Source organism: Pleurodeles waltl, chromosome 5 (genome assembly GCF_031143425.1).
Source record: "Pleurodeles waltl isolate 20211129_DDA chromosome 5, aPleWal1.hap1.20221129, whole genome shotgun sequence".
Classification (NCBI taxonomy): domain Eukaryota; kingdom Metazoa; phylum Chordata; class Amphibia; order Caudata; family Salamandridae; genus Pleurodeles; species Pleurodeles waltl.
This window is the reverse complement of record NC_090444.1, coordinates 1,631,918,180-1,631,936,054: the sequence shown is the minus strand read 5'-3', so window position 1 is coordinate 1,631,936,054 and position 17,875 is coordinate 1,631,918,180. Positions and strand designations below refer to the sequence as shown.

Sequence of the window (17,875 nt, the reverse complement as noted above, 5' to 3'; positions counted from 1 at the left end):
TAAAAGTATGTGTCCAACCTATTAAATACACTGCACTTTGCCCTGTGGGCTGTTTAGGGACTGCCCTATGAGTCAATCACATATATTACAAAGGGAGGTTTAGGTCTGAAAAAAAGTTTATTTTTCCAGATCGAAGTAGCGGTTTAAAACTGCACACACAGCCTGCAGTGGCAGAACTGGGACATGTTTTAAAAGGCCACTTAAGTGGGTTGTGCAGTCAGTACTGCAGGCTCACTAGTAGTGTTTAATTTACAGGCCAAGGGTACCCGTAGTCCTACTTTACTAGGGACGTAAACGCAAATTAAATGTGCCAATGGGGTGTAAGCCAATGTTACCATGTTTAGAGTAGAGAGCACTAGCACTTTAGCTCTGGTTAGCAGTGGTAAAGTACAGAGAGTTCTAAAAGCCAACCAAAACAGGTTCAGATAATGGATGAAGGCAAAAACTTTGGGGGTGACCCTGCAGAGAAGGCCAAGTCCAACAGAACGGAACCTTACCCCCATCTCATTCTTTCACAATAGAGAAAATGTTGCACATATTAGATCTTAGAAGGGCTCTTACCTTCTGCTTAGGGAGATCAACGAAATAGAACTAACTAAACCAATTTTATTGGCTTCTCTGCAAGGAAGCCAACAGTTTACAGTATGTTGATTTGCTAGTTGATGTTATTTTATGAACATGTTACAGATTGGACATGAAAGATTCACCTGAGTGTAAGGCCGTTGATTCTACAAGAAGGAGAGCAGCTGCGCCACATTGTAGTTGGCTTCCTAGTTCTCAAATTCTATCATGAGGTCACTTGGGCGGCTGTCTGCATCTTTGAAAAAAATAAAGTACTTTCTGGATTTTATCTGAGCAGTAAAGCATTGTTTAGAACAGGGGTCCTTAAGCAGCTGTTGGTGTACGCAATAGTGTGGTTCAGTCTTAATATCCTCTCTCTATGTTTGATACTGTGGAGAGCCCTTGTATGATCAGCAATCTGCAGGAATACATGCTCATGAGAATAATAAGTTGCAAGCCTTCACTAAGATTGTCTTTGATCTTCTTGTAATTTTCCTTAATGTCACTTTTACCATCTGGGGATGTCTGTTCTGTCAGGTACAATTTTTTCTTACTGGCAGTGTGGTTAGCTGCAGTCTTTTTTGTTTACATAACTTTAGTCTTATGACAAATTGAAAGAACTGTCATCAACAGCATGAGCGGTGCTTAAGAAGTAATTGCATCAATTCTGGCCTTGAAATCTTTGCACCTCTGCTGGAGTTGCTTGGCCTGAAACCACGTGGCTGTCAAATGTCTGATAAAACTTCTAAGATGCACATTTAGCAGGAAGATCAAATGTCTATCACAAATAATGTTAAACAACATGAGTATGTTATTCGCTCTCTTAGAAGCTGGACCCATGCAGAGCTGGCAAGAGAAAAGCCAGCTTAGATTAAGAACTCCAGACCAGGAGCTAGGACATAGCCACATTGGAACAAAGAAATGCAAGAGAAAAAAAAGAAGGCAGCCCTTCTCCATCTACACACACAGAATCTGGAACAACTTCCCATCAACATCAGAAATGCTTGTTTTTATCATTCTCCCTTCTGGATTCAGAATAGAAGTAAAGGAACCTCTTTAGAGAATACTACATCCTCTCGCAATTGAAACATTCCACTACATGAAAGCTGTACTTTATTGTAAATGATTATAAATCATATGTCAGGGCACATCTTCTCTGTACAGCCCCGTTGCTTGCACCAGACTATACAAATACTGGTACATTCATACTTGAATACTTCAAATACATGCTCAAAACCAAACCTTCTACTGGTAACATATCACAGGTATAAATGCTGTCCTACAAATTGCCATGCATATATAGCTCTCTCAGGTAGTTGCCCCTGTATATGTTAGGACTTGATCTAGTATATTACTCCGATCCTACAACAGAAAATAAGTGAGTTTGGCTGGGTTAAGGAATTTAAAACAGGTCAATAGTTTTGCAGGAGATATTATTAGACAATAGATATTTCCTTCAGTATATATCACATACTATGAACTACATATATGTGGGATTCCTCATGTTTTGGCATTTGTGGTCTATTGACCAATGAGAGGTTGAATGCGGGCATTGTTACGAGCCATCTGTATGCCAGTGGTGTTTCATAGACTCCTGCAACACCATTTTCTCTGCAAGATGAGCCTGGTACTGCACAAAAGTCTCCCAAAGTCCTTTGTTTCTTCTTTGTGCAATTTGAATTGAGTATTATATTGTCTGCTGTTTGTCCCTGTATGCACTCTTGTTCCTTAAAGTTACCAGCACTGAAACAACATCTTAAGCCTGTAGACTTGGGGAATTGCTAGGACTTTGCATCAATCTCCCCCGTCAGTAGATTTCTAATGACCAAGGGATCCTATGGGCTAATACTTCATTAAGTCCCATGGTAGGTAGCTTAGTTTTGTTGCTCTTAAAAATATTTTGTTGCCTAGTTTCTTTCCTCCTTGCACGTCTAGGGCAGAAGAGTTCCTAAGTAGTTTTGCCTCTTAAAAGTGCCTTGATTATTTAAATCAAAGATTCAGTATGAAAACTGCCCTCATGAGCATTGGATGCCACATTTTTCAAGCCAATACAATACTTTCGATGGTGAGACTTGTAGGTTGGCCTCTGTGTCCAAATCCATAATGGCGCATCACTGGTCAGTATTATACGTGGGGAGCACTATCTCCGTCCACAGTGCACTTTTATCGAGGTTCGCCAGGTGCAGATGGACAGTGCGTTGTATTACATATAATGTGCAGCCTTCAGGGCAGCCGCAAACACACGGCTGCTGCGAGGGCAGCACATTAGTGAAAGACTGAGCGACTGTTTGAAGGAGATGCTCCGACTTTCACAGTGCGGGCGGCTCTTGGCCAGAGATCCCCTTGCAGGTAGGTGGAGTGAGTGACTGGACCCTCTTGGAGAGTGTTCATGCGACCTTCCATACCCGCTCAAGACCCCTTCATGATCACTGCTCCTCCTGAGGGCCTCTTTTCCTCTACGCCCACATTCATACTAGGGCACTGGCATCGAGCCAAAGTATATCCCTCATTTGCATGGGGCCAAGTCCCTTAAGAGGGCAGCAGCGCTACATCTGTGATGGTTCTATCTGCATTACAGGCAGGGCTACATAAACACTGCAACTCGTTCTGTAATACCAAACCTACCCAAGGGCCCGTTGCTCTCCCGCACACCTCATGTCGTACGGCCCTTGTTGCCCATTTGTGGATATTGAAAATCTTCTAGCCCTAGACTGACATATGGTGATGATTAAAAAGATGCTGAGACCTCTGGAAGATTGAGTATTCATGGCAAAACCACTAACTGCTAAAGGCAAGTGTCTTAGACTTGTATTTGTCTCTGGACTCCCTCTGTGATGACCTACTTTTGAAAGTTCGCTTCCTTTCATTACTTTTATGAATGAGATGCTTCAGTTAGTGCAAGTGACAAAATGATTGCACTTTGGATTATTTCTGGCACTCTGTAATTTCTTTCTTTATTAATTTTGCTGTTTTTATACACACTTCTGTCCTTGGTTTGTAAAGGTTCACACAGTCACTTTCTATATTCTGTTTTGCAGACAGCCTCCTGTTAGTGAGAGTCACTGGATGGGTTTACTTCAGGATATGTTAGATATGCATCAGAATGTATACAAGTGTTTGAATCTGGATACGTGTTACGAGGTAAGTCTTTTTGTTTGCACTTTAGAATTCCTTGTGGATTGCGTGTAGATAAAATAAGAAATGTCTCTTGTAGTCAGTTCATGTTTTTGTTTTCTTTTAATCTTGCCAGCAATTGTGAAAAAAAGGAGTTTGATTATTTGCTCAGTAGAAACCAAAATATTATTTAGCGTAGTGCCAAGATGCTTACTTGCTCCTTTTATATTACCAGGTTAAAATACTAAGAGTGTGATATTTGTAGGTGTATTTATTAATCCATGGGCTTGTTAATATTTGTTTTAACGGAAAATATTGATACAAATAAAAAACATACCACGGTGGCAGGTGTTAACAGATTTTGCAAGCTTTTGAGAGTAATAGAGTTTAACCATTGCTGAGAAAATAGAAAGCAAGCTTGCTCGTTAAAAGGCTCGGAAAACAAGCCTCTATACTCGTTCTCAACTCTCTCCCTTCAGATAGGCATTGACTTGTATTATCTATGCCTGAGCGAAATTTACTTCGCATAAATTACGCAACATGCCAATGTTTTTTTTTTTTTTTAACCCGAATTTCAGTTACGCACCGTGGCATATTCTTGGGCATTTCTTGTGATGCAAAATGTTGTAAATTATGGACGATTATGCTGGCATAAGTTCATTTCTGCCTGGGTCTAGTTCTATCCGCGAGTATTATGTTGATCAGAAGTATGGGTTCAGTTACTGCTAACTATGCAAAGCTAATGTATAGTTTGAGAATGAGTTGATAAATAAATAATGGAATAATTGGAAATTGTTCAGTTCAGAAGTAGGGTTATTACCCGGAAATCATGAGGCACATACCTAATGTTTTCTCAAGGACATATCAGACTCATTTTTTATGCGTCCATTAGAAGTGAACTGATTGAGGTGAGGCTAACCTCTGGACCAAGAGAATGAGGATGGAGGTGGAAAGATGTTATCATTTTGGAAATGTTTCTCCTGATATGTTTATCATAGATGTGGCTTGCTAGCGGTTTCTACTCTCCAGGACTGGGCCTGGAGAGTGTGGGATCCCAAGCTGCTGAGCATGGCCATCAGTCCTCGGATCGGGCTGCCCCTTCGGGAGGATCTTCTGTTGCAGCAGCAGGGGAGGGTGCTCCACCCGAACCTGTGAACGTTCCACCTTCAGGTGTGGAGATTGAACTGCGACAGTTGACAGCTTTCGACCTTCTGTCCGAAGTCTGCAATGTTATCTTGGCAGCCAGGCGTCCCTCCTACAAGACTGTATAATCCTGCTGTTGATGCAGATTTGTGGCATTGTGTGCAGGGGAGCCAGGCTGACCCTCTTTCTGATGCCCTCTCTCAGGCCCTTGTCTTTATCTTTTCTCTTACATAGCAGGGCACTGTGAAGGGCTATCTTTCTGCCATCTCAGCCTGTCTGCAGTTGCCTGACCAGCCATCTCTCTATAAATCCCCTATTGTAAACAGGTTTCGAAACATTTCTCCCTTCACCATGCCTCATTGGGGCCTTTATTTGGTCTTGATATTTCTAATGTGTGCTACCTTTGAGCCACTGCACATTGTCTGAGACTCCTTACTATCAAGAAGCCTTCCTTTTAACATCTGCCAGAAGTTTCCGGCATTCAGGCTTCAACATCCAAGCCTCTGTACCTGAACATCTACCCTGAGAATCTGGTTGTTTGCACTAGAGCTTCCTTTCTGCTGAAATATGTCACTCCCTTTGATGTAGGCAAGTCCACCACCCTGCCTTCCTTTTGTACATTCTGCCACATTCCTGCAAGGAAGAGGAGTGACTTCATCTGGTCCCAAAAAAGAGCAATGTCATTCTACCTTGTCCGTCCGGGTGGATGACCAACTCTTTGTGGGGTATGTTGGAGCAAAGAAGGGAAAGGCTGAGCAGATCTAGATGTATCATGCGCCTCATTAAAATCTGCTGCGCTTTGGCCAAGAAACAACCCCCAGAGGGCTTGCATGCTCATTCCAAAAGGCTGCGACCACTGTGGTAGCACGTGGAGTTCCGGTCCTCGACATCTGCCAGGCAACAACATGAGCTTCGCTGCACACATTTACAAAACATTACTGCCTGGAAGTCATGTCCCTCGGATGGTCACTTTGCTAGTTTGGTTAAACTTTGCTTGTTTAGTCCTACAGGACGTTTTAGTGTGAAAGAGTTTTGCAACTTTGCCTCTGGGAAAATATTGTGTGGGTATCTATTTAAAGGTACAGAATCTGCGGCTAGAAGTCTATATCAGATAAACATGTTACTTCCCTTCAGTAACATCTTATCTGGTAGAGAGACTCTCTGGCTGCAGATTCCTTACTGACACACTCATCCTCCCTGTTCTGTGAACAAATGTCCAGGGATAGGGCTTTTCCCCTTTCAGGGGCCCTAGTTTTTCACACCAGTGGTCAGTGTTCTTCGTGCCTCTGTGCTTCTAGCATGAAAAGTAAACAAAAGGAAAGTGACGTTGGTGCCAGCTCCGACAATGCCATGTGGAGCTGAACAATGTCAGAGCACAGGGGTACTGCTCTTTTCCATATCCAGTCTGGTGCAGGTAAGGAATCTGTGGCTAGATAGAGTCTCTACCAGATACTAAACATCAGCATAGAAAGCCTGATTTGAGCTGCAGTTCTAGTTGTGTTGCTGAATTGCTCTCTTAGTGCAGTAGGCTACCAACATTCCTAACTTCAGTTCTGCCCTGTCCTTCGCAATATAGTTATGTTTTCTTTGAAGTTGGTTCCTAGTCTCTTACCAGAGCACCAGAGTGTAAGGGCTTCAGTTCTTACTAGAAGAGTATGTTGATATCAAACCTTCATGCCGAGGGCATATATAATTCTTATACACTGCCATGACTCCAGAAATTGGAGGCATTGCATTTCCACGCTTGCCATAGCAGTACGGTAGGAAAGTATGAATTACTACACTACATATTATTATCAGAAACTAGGCAAATTAATGTTTAATCAGGCAATTAAAGAGGTTGATTATCAGAAACTAGGCAAATTAATGTTTAATCAGGCAATTAAAGAGGTTGCACTATTGGTGACATCATCAGCTCAGTTTCCTCACTATGTGACTTGGCACTTCTTGAGTCTTTAATCTGTCACCATCCAGAAAACAGCATGAGGTGCAATGGTTCCTCCTCCTCCTCAGGGGCGGGCAGGGGATTATGAGAAGTGTGCCTCCTCCAGTCCCTCAATGAATGGACATTACCTCTCATGCAGCAGCGCAGGACCTTATATTGAATAATGGAACCTGTGCTTCTGCCTGGGGGTACAACTACCATTCATTGTGAAGAGGTAGGGCCACACTCCCCTGCCTTATCCCCCTTCCATAACTGCCGGCCCTGTTTCACATAATCTAGTCCTTTTCCTCTCAGCAACTACCTGAGAGCATGAACTAATTAAATTTTACTGCAACTACTCCTAACACTTTTCCTCAATCTGCATTGTCACTGAACTGGTGGGTGGTTTTGTCAGCCAAACTTCAGAGCTTGTTATTTTTTTTCTGCTATTTCAGCCCCCTGTTATTGCAACCTCGGAGTTGGTCTCACTAAACTCCAGGATAGAGGCCGAAACATTAGAATCATAGCCTGAATATCTAAGAGTCACAGCTTCGGAGGATACATGCGGAACTGCACTGTGTCCAGGATAGACCTCATAAAAGACAGCGTCTGAGAGGGAATCAGGTGCGACTTTGGCATGTTGATGGTGAACCCTAGCAAATACAGAAGGTCCGCTGAATTCTGGAGGTGGGTGACGACTGCCAGGGGTAAGCCCAACTTCAGCAGCCAGTGGAGGTAGAAGAGTGGAACCCTCTAACCTCCATAGATGGGCTGCAACCACCACCGTCACTTTTGTGAACACCCACTGAGTGCTGGTGAGGCCAAAGGGAAGCACAGAAAACTGAAAAGGCTTGTGGTCCAACGACGACAACTTCTTGTACTTTATAGACTTACCCAACTTTAACGAGAAGGTCTTGGAGCTGGAAGACAATCGTCTGCAGGAATAGCTCTGGGAGTGGCCTGAGACCTTCCAACTTTCAGGTGCATTGACTTGCACTTGATGCATGTCTTGGGGTTGTATCCCGACCTCAGGCACCAGAGACAAACCCATATCTGCCAATTTTCAGATTGCTTGTGTGTGATATATTTTTTTTTGTTTCAGTGCACTTATGAGCAATATTCAGTGACTAAATGTGTGACACTCTGAGTGCTACTTTCTCCTGAGCATAGCCAAGCAATGTAGTACATGAAAACTGATAAATATCAGAAATTACACCCTTTTGAGCATCATGAAGTGCTAAAACAGCTTTAATTTGCTGCAAAGCTCCTGAAATGGAAGATCACTAACCCGCTGCCCCTCAGTAATACCCCGCCTTTCTCTTCATTTTGCAGCCATTCACATACTCCTTCAAAACACTCTTCTCCAAAACACTGCCATACGATTGCACATCCTACATTTTACACCTGTTCTGACCACTGCGCCTTCTTACAGCACCATGGACACATCACATCCCTGTCTCTGAGCAGTGTAAAATGTTCAGATCATGTTTGGCTACAGTTAACACCTTATCACAAATTGAAATTCCTTCGTTCTTTATATTTCAGCTCTTCAAACAGATATCACTGTCTCTAGCCAGTGCTTGCCTATCTTCTTCACTCACTGATGTGAAATGCTGGAAACCCGAAGTGACACCGCCTGTACAATGACAGTGTGGACACATGACGTTTGATGTGGAGGGGTGTTCATCTTGGTATCCTTGCCCACTTAAATTGCTGCATACAACTTTCAACCCAAAGAATCTACACAAAATCCCAAGCCAGCACGACCACCATTACATGTTCATGAACATAAAAAGACAATAAGTGGATTCGCTCTTTGTGAATGCATTATGGAACAGGAACAGTTTCCACCCCGCTCCATTCCCCCCCGAGTTCAGATGAGCTCTCGAAGTTTGGATGCAGGTTATTTACTGATTAGACATTTAATCAAGCTACGGAAAGTCACAGCAAGCACCCCAGGCTGTGATAGGTGGAGATAAACACATTGTCCATCCTACGGCATTCGAATACATGTTGCATGGCAAGCATCAGCCAGACAGCATTGGAGAGAGGGAGAATAAAAAAGTCTTAGGCTACCAGACACAGTTTAGATGAGAGTGTTGCTGTACCAGACAGTATATGTGCTGTGGTGTTAAGAAGCGGCATAAAAAACCTGACGTAATGGAATGCATTCCAATATTTTGCTCTCTGTATGGTCTCTGTTTGATATGAATCCAGACACTGATACAAACGTTTTTCAGATGAAATACGTAGTTTGGGTCATTGAGACCAGCCGCTGTCGGAGAACCTGCAAACCTACAATGCAGAAGCAAGACGAGGGTGCATCAAACACTTCCAGAATGCCACTCTTAGTCCCCTGCCTCGGAGAAGGCGAGATGCCACTTGACTCTGGTAGCCGAGGTGGGCACCAGGATTTTTTTTTTTTAAGCTGCCACCCCCTGCTAGAGTCGGAGTGTCTCCCTCAGGGGCCACTCACCCTGCGTGTACAAAAGACATGGTGCTATCCACCAGATCCAGGTGAGGCACTGATTATTTATCAAAAATATCAGTCTTGACTGTGTGCCGAGAAAACACAGGCTCAGGCAACTTTGGTGTTTTATGTGATTCACCTGACCTTGCTTGGTTTGATTTGTGTGTGCAGCAGTAGCACTGTGGGTCAGATGATTTATGATTTCTGGGTGACCAGAGATCATAATTAAGATGTGAATTTACATTTAGCATACACACATTGCTAAAGTAGGCTTTCTGCAGTGCATCATATGCAGCTCTTCCTAGCGCATCTCAGTGGCTAGGGTGCACTATAAATGTGTAACTAATAAATTTTAGTGCAGTGATGAGGACTCCAGCACTAAAGTGTGTTAGTCTAATATTTGATGCGTGGTCCTTGGCAGAGCTGCAAACCAAATGTGGGTTAGGCACAAAACTCTGCTTGTGGCAATCCCCACAACGCTTGCACCTTGAAGGTTTGGCAGTGAACATAATGCCCTCAGCACTTCTGCCTCCTTTATCCTGCTGGTAAAGCACTTTCGTTGGCATTTGTGGGCTCTGCAGTGTAACTAGAAGTCTCAGTGAGCTCAGCATCAGGGGAATCGCTCTGTTCTGGTCCAGGTAAGGGAGTGAACTGCAAAAGATCTGCAGTAGCGGCTGACGGACCATGATTGGGTCAGTGGCAGACCCCTCTCTCTTCCCCTCTCAAAGTTCCAGTGGTGACTGATGCGTCACTTCTGGGTTGGGGCAGCCATCTGGGAGAGGTGGGAATCAGAGGACTCTGGTCTCTAGTGGAATCTCAGCTCCACATCAGTTTGCTGGAGTTGAGGGCAATTTGTTTAGTATTGAAAGCTTTCCTTCCGTCTGTCAAAGAAAGGCTTTTCCATGAGTTTACAGACAACACCACCGCCATGTGGAACTGCAACAAACAGAGCGGGGTGGGGTCGTGGACCCTGTGCCAGGATGCTCTGCACCTCTGGAAATGGCTGGAAGGTCAAGACATTTTCCTGTTCATAATACACCTGGTGGAATCTCTGAACCCGTGGTTGACAAACTCAGCCATCAATGTCTCACAGATCACAAATTGCGTCTACATCCGGGGGTGGTGCAAGGTCTCTTCTGAGACTAGTGAGAACCTTGGTTAGATCGATTTGCCACAGCCGGGAACGCACAATGTCAGCATCTGTGCACACTGGAGTTTCTAAAGCGGCTGTCACTGAGACGTGTTCCGCCTCGTGATAGACTCGGGACTCCTATATCCCTTTCTGCCAAAGCCATTCTTGCCCCAAGTTAGCAAGGAGTTCATAACTCACTGGGCCCAAGTCATCCTAGTGGCTCCAGATTCGGCATGGAGAGTATGGCATCCAGAACTCATGAGCATCTGTCCTCTAGTCAGGCTGTCCCTTCGGGTGGATCTCCTGTCACAACAACAGGGCAGGTTCTTTGGCCCAAATCTGCGCACACTCCACCTTCATGCATCGAGATTGAGCTACAACAGTTTAGAGTTCTCTGTGTCCCTCACAAAGTTTGTGATGCATTCTGGCAGCCAGGTGTCCCTCTACTAAAACTGTCTATGCCTGCCAATGGAATAAATATGTGGCTTGATGTTCCTCAAGCCATGTGAATCCCCTTTTTCTGCAGCTCTTGCTTAGGTTTTGTTGTTTTTTTCTTTGTTTATCCCAACATGGTCTTGCTCTTGGCACCGTTAAAGGTTACTTGTCCGCCATCTCTGCTTTTTTAGCGGCTGCTGGATCAACCCTCCCTCTTTAAGTCACTCATTTGAAAGACTTGCAATAATTGTTCCCACACTCCTTTTGAGATTCCCCAATGAAACCTCAATATGGTTCTTACTTTTCTTATGTGTTCTCCCTTAAAGCCCCTGCACAGCTGCCCTCTGCAGCTTTTGACCTTGAAAACAGTGTTCCTGGTGGATGCTACATCAGACAGGTGGGTCAGTAAACGTCAGGATCTGTTGACCCAGCCTCCATACACTAACTTCTTCCCAGACATGCTGGTTCTTTAGATACATTCCTCTTTCGTTCTGAAAGTAGTCACCCCTTTTCACATTGGCCAGAGTATTCATTTGCCTACCTTCTATGCTCCACCTAATCCGTCCAAGGAGGAAAGGAGACTCTGCCTCTTGGAACCTAAAAGAGCTTTGTCATACTGTATTGATCGCACTAAGGACCATCAGGTGGACGATCAGCTCTTTATTGGGTTTGTAGGAGCGAAGAAGGGCAAATCCGTTCAGAAGGAGAATATCTCCCAATGGACTGTACTCTACATAAAGATCTGCTACACATTGGCGAAGAAGCAACGCCCTGAGGACTTGCGGGCTCACTCCAAAGCTTCAACTACTGCGTTAGTGCACAGAGTTGCTGTCAGGGACATCTGTCAAGCTGCCACATGGACCTCATTCTATACGTTCATGAAGCACTACTGCTTGGTGAGTGAGGTATGTTATGATGGGCATTTTGCCAAGTCGGTCCTCTAGGACATTTTGGTTTAAACCAGTTCATATGTCCACCTCTAGGGATGTATTGCTTGGATATCTATTGTAAGGTGGGGAATCAGTGGTTAGAACTCTCTATTAGAGGAACAAGTAACTTATATTTGGTAATGCTCTCTCTGATAGATACTCTATCTAACTGCAGATTCCACACTGCCCTTCTATCCTCCTTACTCTGCGAACTTTGCTCTTTCCCATATAATACTGTTAGATACTGCACACTAGTTGAACTCTAACATTCGTTTTACGTGGCTCCTCGTGTTTTTTGTGCGGAAACAGTTATGTAAGAAACTGATGTCAGTGTGCCTGTGTGGCTCCTATATAGGCACTGCAATGTCACTTTTGATGGTGATATGGAGTGAAACAATGCCACCTACTGGTGTGAAGGGGTACTGCTCAAGATTTGCCACATCCAGTCTGATGCATATGGGATATTCTATGGTGAGGAATCTGCTGTTAGATAAAGTCTCTACTAGAGAAAGTGTTTCCGAAAATCTGCAATGATTACAAGCATGATGGGTGTTTTATTGTTTTTTTTTTTTTTTTTCAATTCAGTTTTGGAAAGTGTTAGTCTTTTTTTTATATAAATCTATTTTATTAATTCCAACACATATTGTCAGTCACAAATACAGAAACTGGGTTAATGCGTACCACATTCTATTGGTTAACAATTATTACAGATCTATCATTAGACATCAAGCAATACAGGCAAGAGATAGCTACGTGGTTCATTGCAGTATCATGTTTCACCCCTGAATGTTCTGGATGCGTCCAGCCTATTTCACCTCCTGCCCATTGTATTAGTTTTCATAGCATGTTACAAGCATGGAGTCTCGTATATCCAGTTCAACTCTCTACTAGTCACAAATGGAGGTTCAAACAATTAAGCAGATACATTTTGGTGTCATTCATGTGCGCTCATTACAAACACATTTGTATAAACAAAGGTCCCTCCCAGTCTCCCTGCCCCCCCCCCCTCTTATCACAGGAAAACTCCAGAGCATAATACCTTACGGACATGGCTCCCGTAACTCAATGAGTCACGGCTAGCGCTCGTCATTTTAATTTTCCAACTTAATTACAAGCTTGTCCCAAGTGTCAAAACCTGTTCGCGCCTGTCCCGCAAGACTAGCAAAACTTGTGTCTCTGCCCGTGCCCATCGCAATGTCATAACACTCCATTTATGCAGCTCCGGTACCCTAGGCACCTTCCAGTTCATAGTAATCAATTGTTTGTAAATAATGAATGCCAAGTCAGCAAACCTATGAATGTATATATGTTGCTTGGCTCTGAATCATATCCCCAAAAGACGAGATTCTGGTTCCCATGGGAACACATGTTCCGTACTGTCAGTGATATCTGTCACTATGTCATGCCAAACTTTCTGCAGGGGCCTACAATCCCACACCATATGGTAAAAGTGTGCTGCTTGAAGCCTACAACGGGGGGATGCCAGATTAGATGTAGGGTACATGCGCTGAATACGAAATGGGGACAGATATGTCTGGTGCACAAAGTTAAACTGGGTATAACAGAACCTAGGATTTAGCGATACTCGTTGCACCTGTTGAAGGGCCTCAGACCATGTCTCAGGGGTCAGAGGTGTAGGGAGAACTGCATTCCATCTCTGCCTTGCTGTCTCAAGACTATCGTTATCCACTTTAGTTATGGCTTTATATAAGCTTGTAATTACTTCTGTTAAGCCAAGTGTTAGAGAGTCCAAGGAACAAATGAACCCTAAGATGTTGGAGGAGCTTCATCTGAAAACTGCATTGACATAATCTCATTTATTCATCAAGCTTTTTAGATTCCTACTAAAGAGGTACAAATGGCTTTAATGTGAACGGGTCATAATTCAGCTTTTGTAGGCCTCAGAGGAGTTAAGACTACATTAGATCTTGTTTTTCGACAATTTTGGTGTCAACAGTATATTCAGATGTTAATGGATATATTATGTTCGATGGCATCTGTCGCTGTAGATACACATGTTGTGCATAGCCCGCCATCTGGTGTTGGGTCGGAGTGTTACAAGTTGTTTTTCTTCGAAGAAGTCTTTCGAGTCACGGGACCGAGGGACTCCTCCTCTTTGTCTCCATTGCGCATGGGCGTTGATTCCATCTTCGATTGTTTTCTTTCCGCCATCGGGTTCGGACGTGTTCCTTTCGCTCCGGGTTTCGGAACGGAAAGTTAGCTCAAAATCGGAAAATTACATCGGTATTGTTGCGTTCGGGATCGGGTTAGATAGAATCGAAACGATAACATCTCTGTTGCCCTTCGGGGTAGTTTTCGATCCCCCGTCGGGGCCTGGTCGGCCCGACCGCGTGTGACATCGACGCTGATGGAACGGACCCCGTTCCGATTCTGTCCTAAATGCCACATCAAATACCCATATACAGACCAACATTCGGTCTGTAACCTGTGCCTGTCGCCCGAGCACAGGGAAGAAACTTGTGAGGCCTGTCGTGCGTTCCGGTCCCGAAAAACGCTCCGTGACCGACGAGCCAGAAGACTGCAAATGGCGTCCACGCCGACAGGACGCCGACAATTCGAGGAACAAGAAGAAGTAGAAGCCTTCTCGATCCATGAATCGGACTCGGACGAATTCGACGACCATGAAACAGTGAGTAAGACGTTGAAGATAGCACATAAGAAAACTGACAAGGCCCAGGGGACGCCACTGCCATCAGGCCATGGCTCAACCCATAAAAGCGGTGACCGACCATCGGCACCGAAGAAGGCCGAAATAGTGCCAAGATCGTCCGACTCTGGTCGAGACACAGGCACCCAGCCATCTCGGGACCGAGATAGGGCTGCCGACAAAGATCGACGCCGAGATAGCGGAGCCGAAGCTGCTCGACGCAGAGACAGCGGCACCGAGGAGGATCGACGCCGAGAGGGTTCGACTCCGAAAAAGAGAAAAGTCGCCTCGGAGCCGAAAAAGAGCGTGGACATAGTTTTGGTGCCAAAACGACCCGCAACCGAGCCAACTACCGGTTCCTATTCAGAGGAACAATCACTGTCCTCTCAAATGCGAAAGCATAGATTCGAGGAGGAATTACAATCCACCGAGGTGGACCACACTCAAAAACAGATTTTTATACAGAGTGGAACAGGGAAAATAAGCACCCTTCCCCCTATTAGGAGGAAGAGGAGACTTGAATTCCAACAAGAACAAGCACCACAAACAAAACTGGTGAAGAATGTAACTCCGCCACCCTCTCCTCCACCTGTAGCTCACATTTCACCAGCACAGACTCCGTCACATTCACCGGCTCACACCACCTTAAGCCAAGGTGACCAGGACCAAGATGCTTGGGACTTATACGATGCCCCAGTGTCAGACAACAGTCCAGAGGCGTATCCTACAAAGCCCTCACCACCAGAAGACAGCACAGCATATTCACAAGTGGTGGCTAGAGCAGCGGAGTTCCATAACGTGTCTCTACACTCGGAGCCTGTCGAGGATGACTTCCTCTTCAACACCCTCTCTTCCACACATAGCACCTACCAAAGCCTGCCTATGCTCCCAGGAATGCTAAGGCACGCAAAGGACATATTCAAAGAGCCTGTCAAGAGTAGGGCAATAACACCGAGGGTGGAAAAGAAATATAAAGCACCTCCCACAGACCCAGCTTTCATCACCTCGCAACTGCCACCAGATTCGGTTGTGGTAGGGGCAGCTCGCAAGAGAGCAAACTCTCACACATCAGGCGATGCACCACCCCCGGATAAGGAGAGCCGCAAGTTCGATGCAGCCGGTAAAAGGGTCGCAGTACAGGCTGCAAACCAGTGGCGCATTGCTAACTCTCAAGCGCTCCTAGCACGATATGACAGAGCCCACTGGGACGAGATGCAACACCTCATTGAGCATCTACCCACAGAACTACAAAAGAGGGCGAAACAAGTGGTTGAGGAGGGCCAAAACATCTCCAATAACCAGATACGCTCCTCTATGGACGCAGCGGACACAGCAGCAAGAACAATTAACACGGCAGTAACCATACGAAGGCACGCGTGGCTACGAACATCTGGTTTTAAACCAGAGATACAGCAGGCGGTGCTCAATATGCCATTCAATGAGCAACAATTGTTCGGACCTGAAGTGGACACGGCAATTGAGAAGCTAAAAAAAGGACACTGACACTGCAAAAGCCATGGGCGCGCTCTACTCCCCGCAGAGCAGAGGCACTTTCAACACCTTCCGCAAGACAACCTTTAGAGGGGGGTTTCGGGGTCAAGCCACACAAGCCAGTACCTCACATTCAACACCGTCCACCTACCAGGGACAGTACCAAAGGGGAGGCTTTCGGGGCCAATACAGAGGAGGACAATTCCCTAGAAGCAGGGGAAAATTTCAAAGCCCCAAAACACCTACAACCAAACAGTGACTCACACGTCACTCATCCCCTCCACACAACACCAGTGGGGGGAAGAATAAGTCAGTATTACCAAGCGTGGGAGAAAATAACAACAGACACTTGGGTCTTAGCAATTATCCAACATGGTTATTGCATAGAATTTCTACAAATCCCTCCAAACATACCACCAAAAACACAGAATATATCAAAACAACATTCGGACCTCCTAGAAATAGAAGTTCAAGCATTACTGCAAAAGAACGCAATAGAACTGGTACCAGATACACAAACAAATACAGGGGTTTACTCACTGTACTTTCTAATACCAAAGAAGGACAAAACACTGAGACCAATCCTAGACCTCAGAACACTAAACACATACATCAAATCAGAACACTTTCACATGGTCACGCTACAGGAAGTGTTACCATTGCTAAGGCAACAAGATTACATGACAACCTTAGATCTCAAAGACGCGTATTTCCACATACCAATACATCCATCGCACAGAAAATACCTAAGGTTCGTATTCAAAGGAATACATTACCAATTCAAAGTATTGCCGTTCGGTTTAACAACTGCACCAAGAGTCTTCACAAAATGCCTAGCAGTAGTGGCTGCACACATCAGAAGGCAGCAAATACACGTATTCCCGTATCTAGACGACTGGCTAATCAAGACCGACTCACTGACAAGGTGCTCACACCACACAGATCAGGTCATACAAACCCTCTACAAACTCGGTTTCACCATCAACTATGCGAAATCACACATTCTGCCGTGCAAGGTACAACAATACCTAGGAGCGACAATAGACACAACGAGGGGAATAGCCACTCCAAGTCCACAAAGGGTTAAAAATTTCCAAAAGATTATACAACGCATGTATCCAACACAAAGAATACAGGCGAAGATGATATTACAACTCCTAGGCATGATGTCCTCATGCATAGCCATTGTCCCAAACGCAAGGTTGCACATGCGGCCCTTACAACAGTGCCTAGCATCACAATGGTCACAAGCACAGGGTCAGCTTCTAGATCTGGTGTTGATAGACCGCCTAACATACCTCTCGCTTCTATGGTGGAACAATATAAATTTAAACAAAGGGCGGCCTTTCCAAGACCCAGTGCCACAATACGTGATAACAACAGATGCTTCCATGACAGGGTGGGGAGCACACCTCAATCAACACAGCATACAAGGACAATGGGACGTACATCAAAGAAAGCTGCATATAAATCACCTCGAACTACTAGCAGTTTTCCAAGCATTAAAAGCATTTCAACCAGTCATAACTCACAAATACATTCTTGTCAAAACGGACAACATGACAACAATGTATTATCTAAACAAACAGGGGGGGACACACTCGACACTGCTGTGCCTTCTGGCACAAAAAATATGGCAATGGGCAATTCACAACCACATTCGCCTAATAGCACAGTTTATTCCAGGGATCCAGAATCAACTTGCAGACAATCTCTCTCGAGATCACCAACAAGTCCACGAATGGGAAATTCACCCCCAAATTCTAAACACTTACTTCAAACGTTGGGGAACACCTCAAATAGACTTATTTGCAACAAAGGAGAACACAAAATGCCAAAACTTCGCATCCAGATACCCACACAGGCAGTCTCAAGGCAATGCCCTATGGATGAACTGGTCAGGGATATTTGCGTACGCTTTTCCCCCTCTCCCTCTCCTTCCATATCTAGTAAACAAATTGAGTCAAAACAAACCCAAACTCATACTGATAGCACCAACATGGGCAAG

At 44.7% G+C, this 17,875-nt stretch overlaps 1 protein-coding gene across 2 annotated transcripts in view; it reads left to right on the top strand.

Annotated features, from left to right (window-relative positions):
• Nucleotides 1–17,875, top strand: part of NBAS (NBAS subunit of NRZ tethering complex) — a 1,762,396-nt gene that overhangs the window by 658,210 nt on the left and 1,086,311 nt on the right. For both annotated transcript variants that reach the window (XM_069235962.1, XM_069235961.1), the window contains exon 29: nt 3,600–3,702. In XM_069235962.1, coding sequence (XP_069092063.1) covers nt 3,600–3,702 — 103 coding nt within the window. The remainder of the gene's footprint in view (nt 1–3,599; nt 3,703–17,875) is intronic.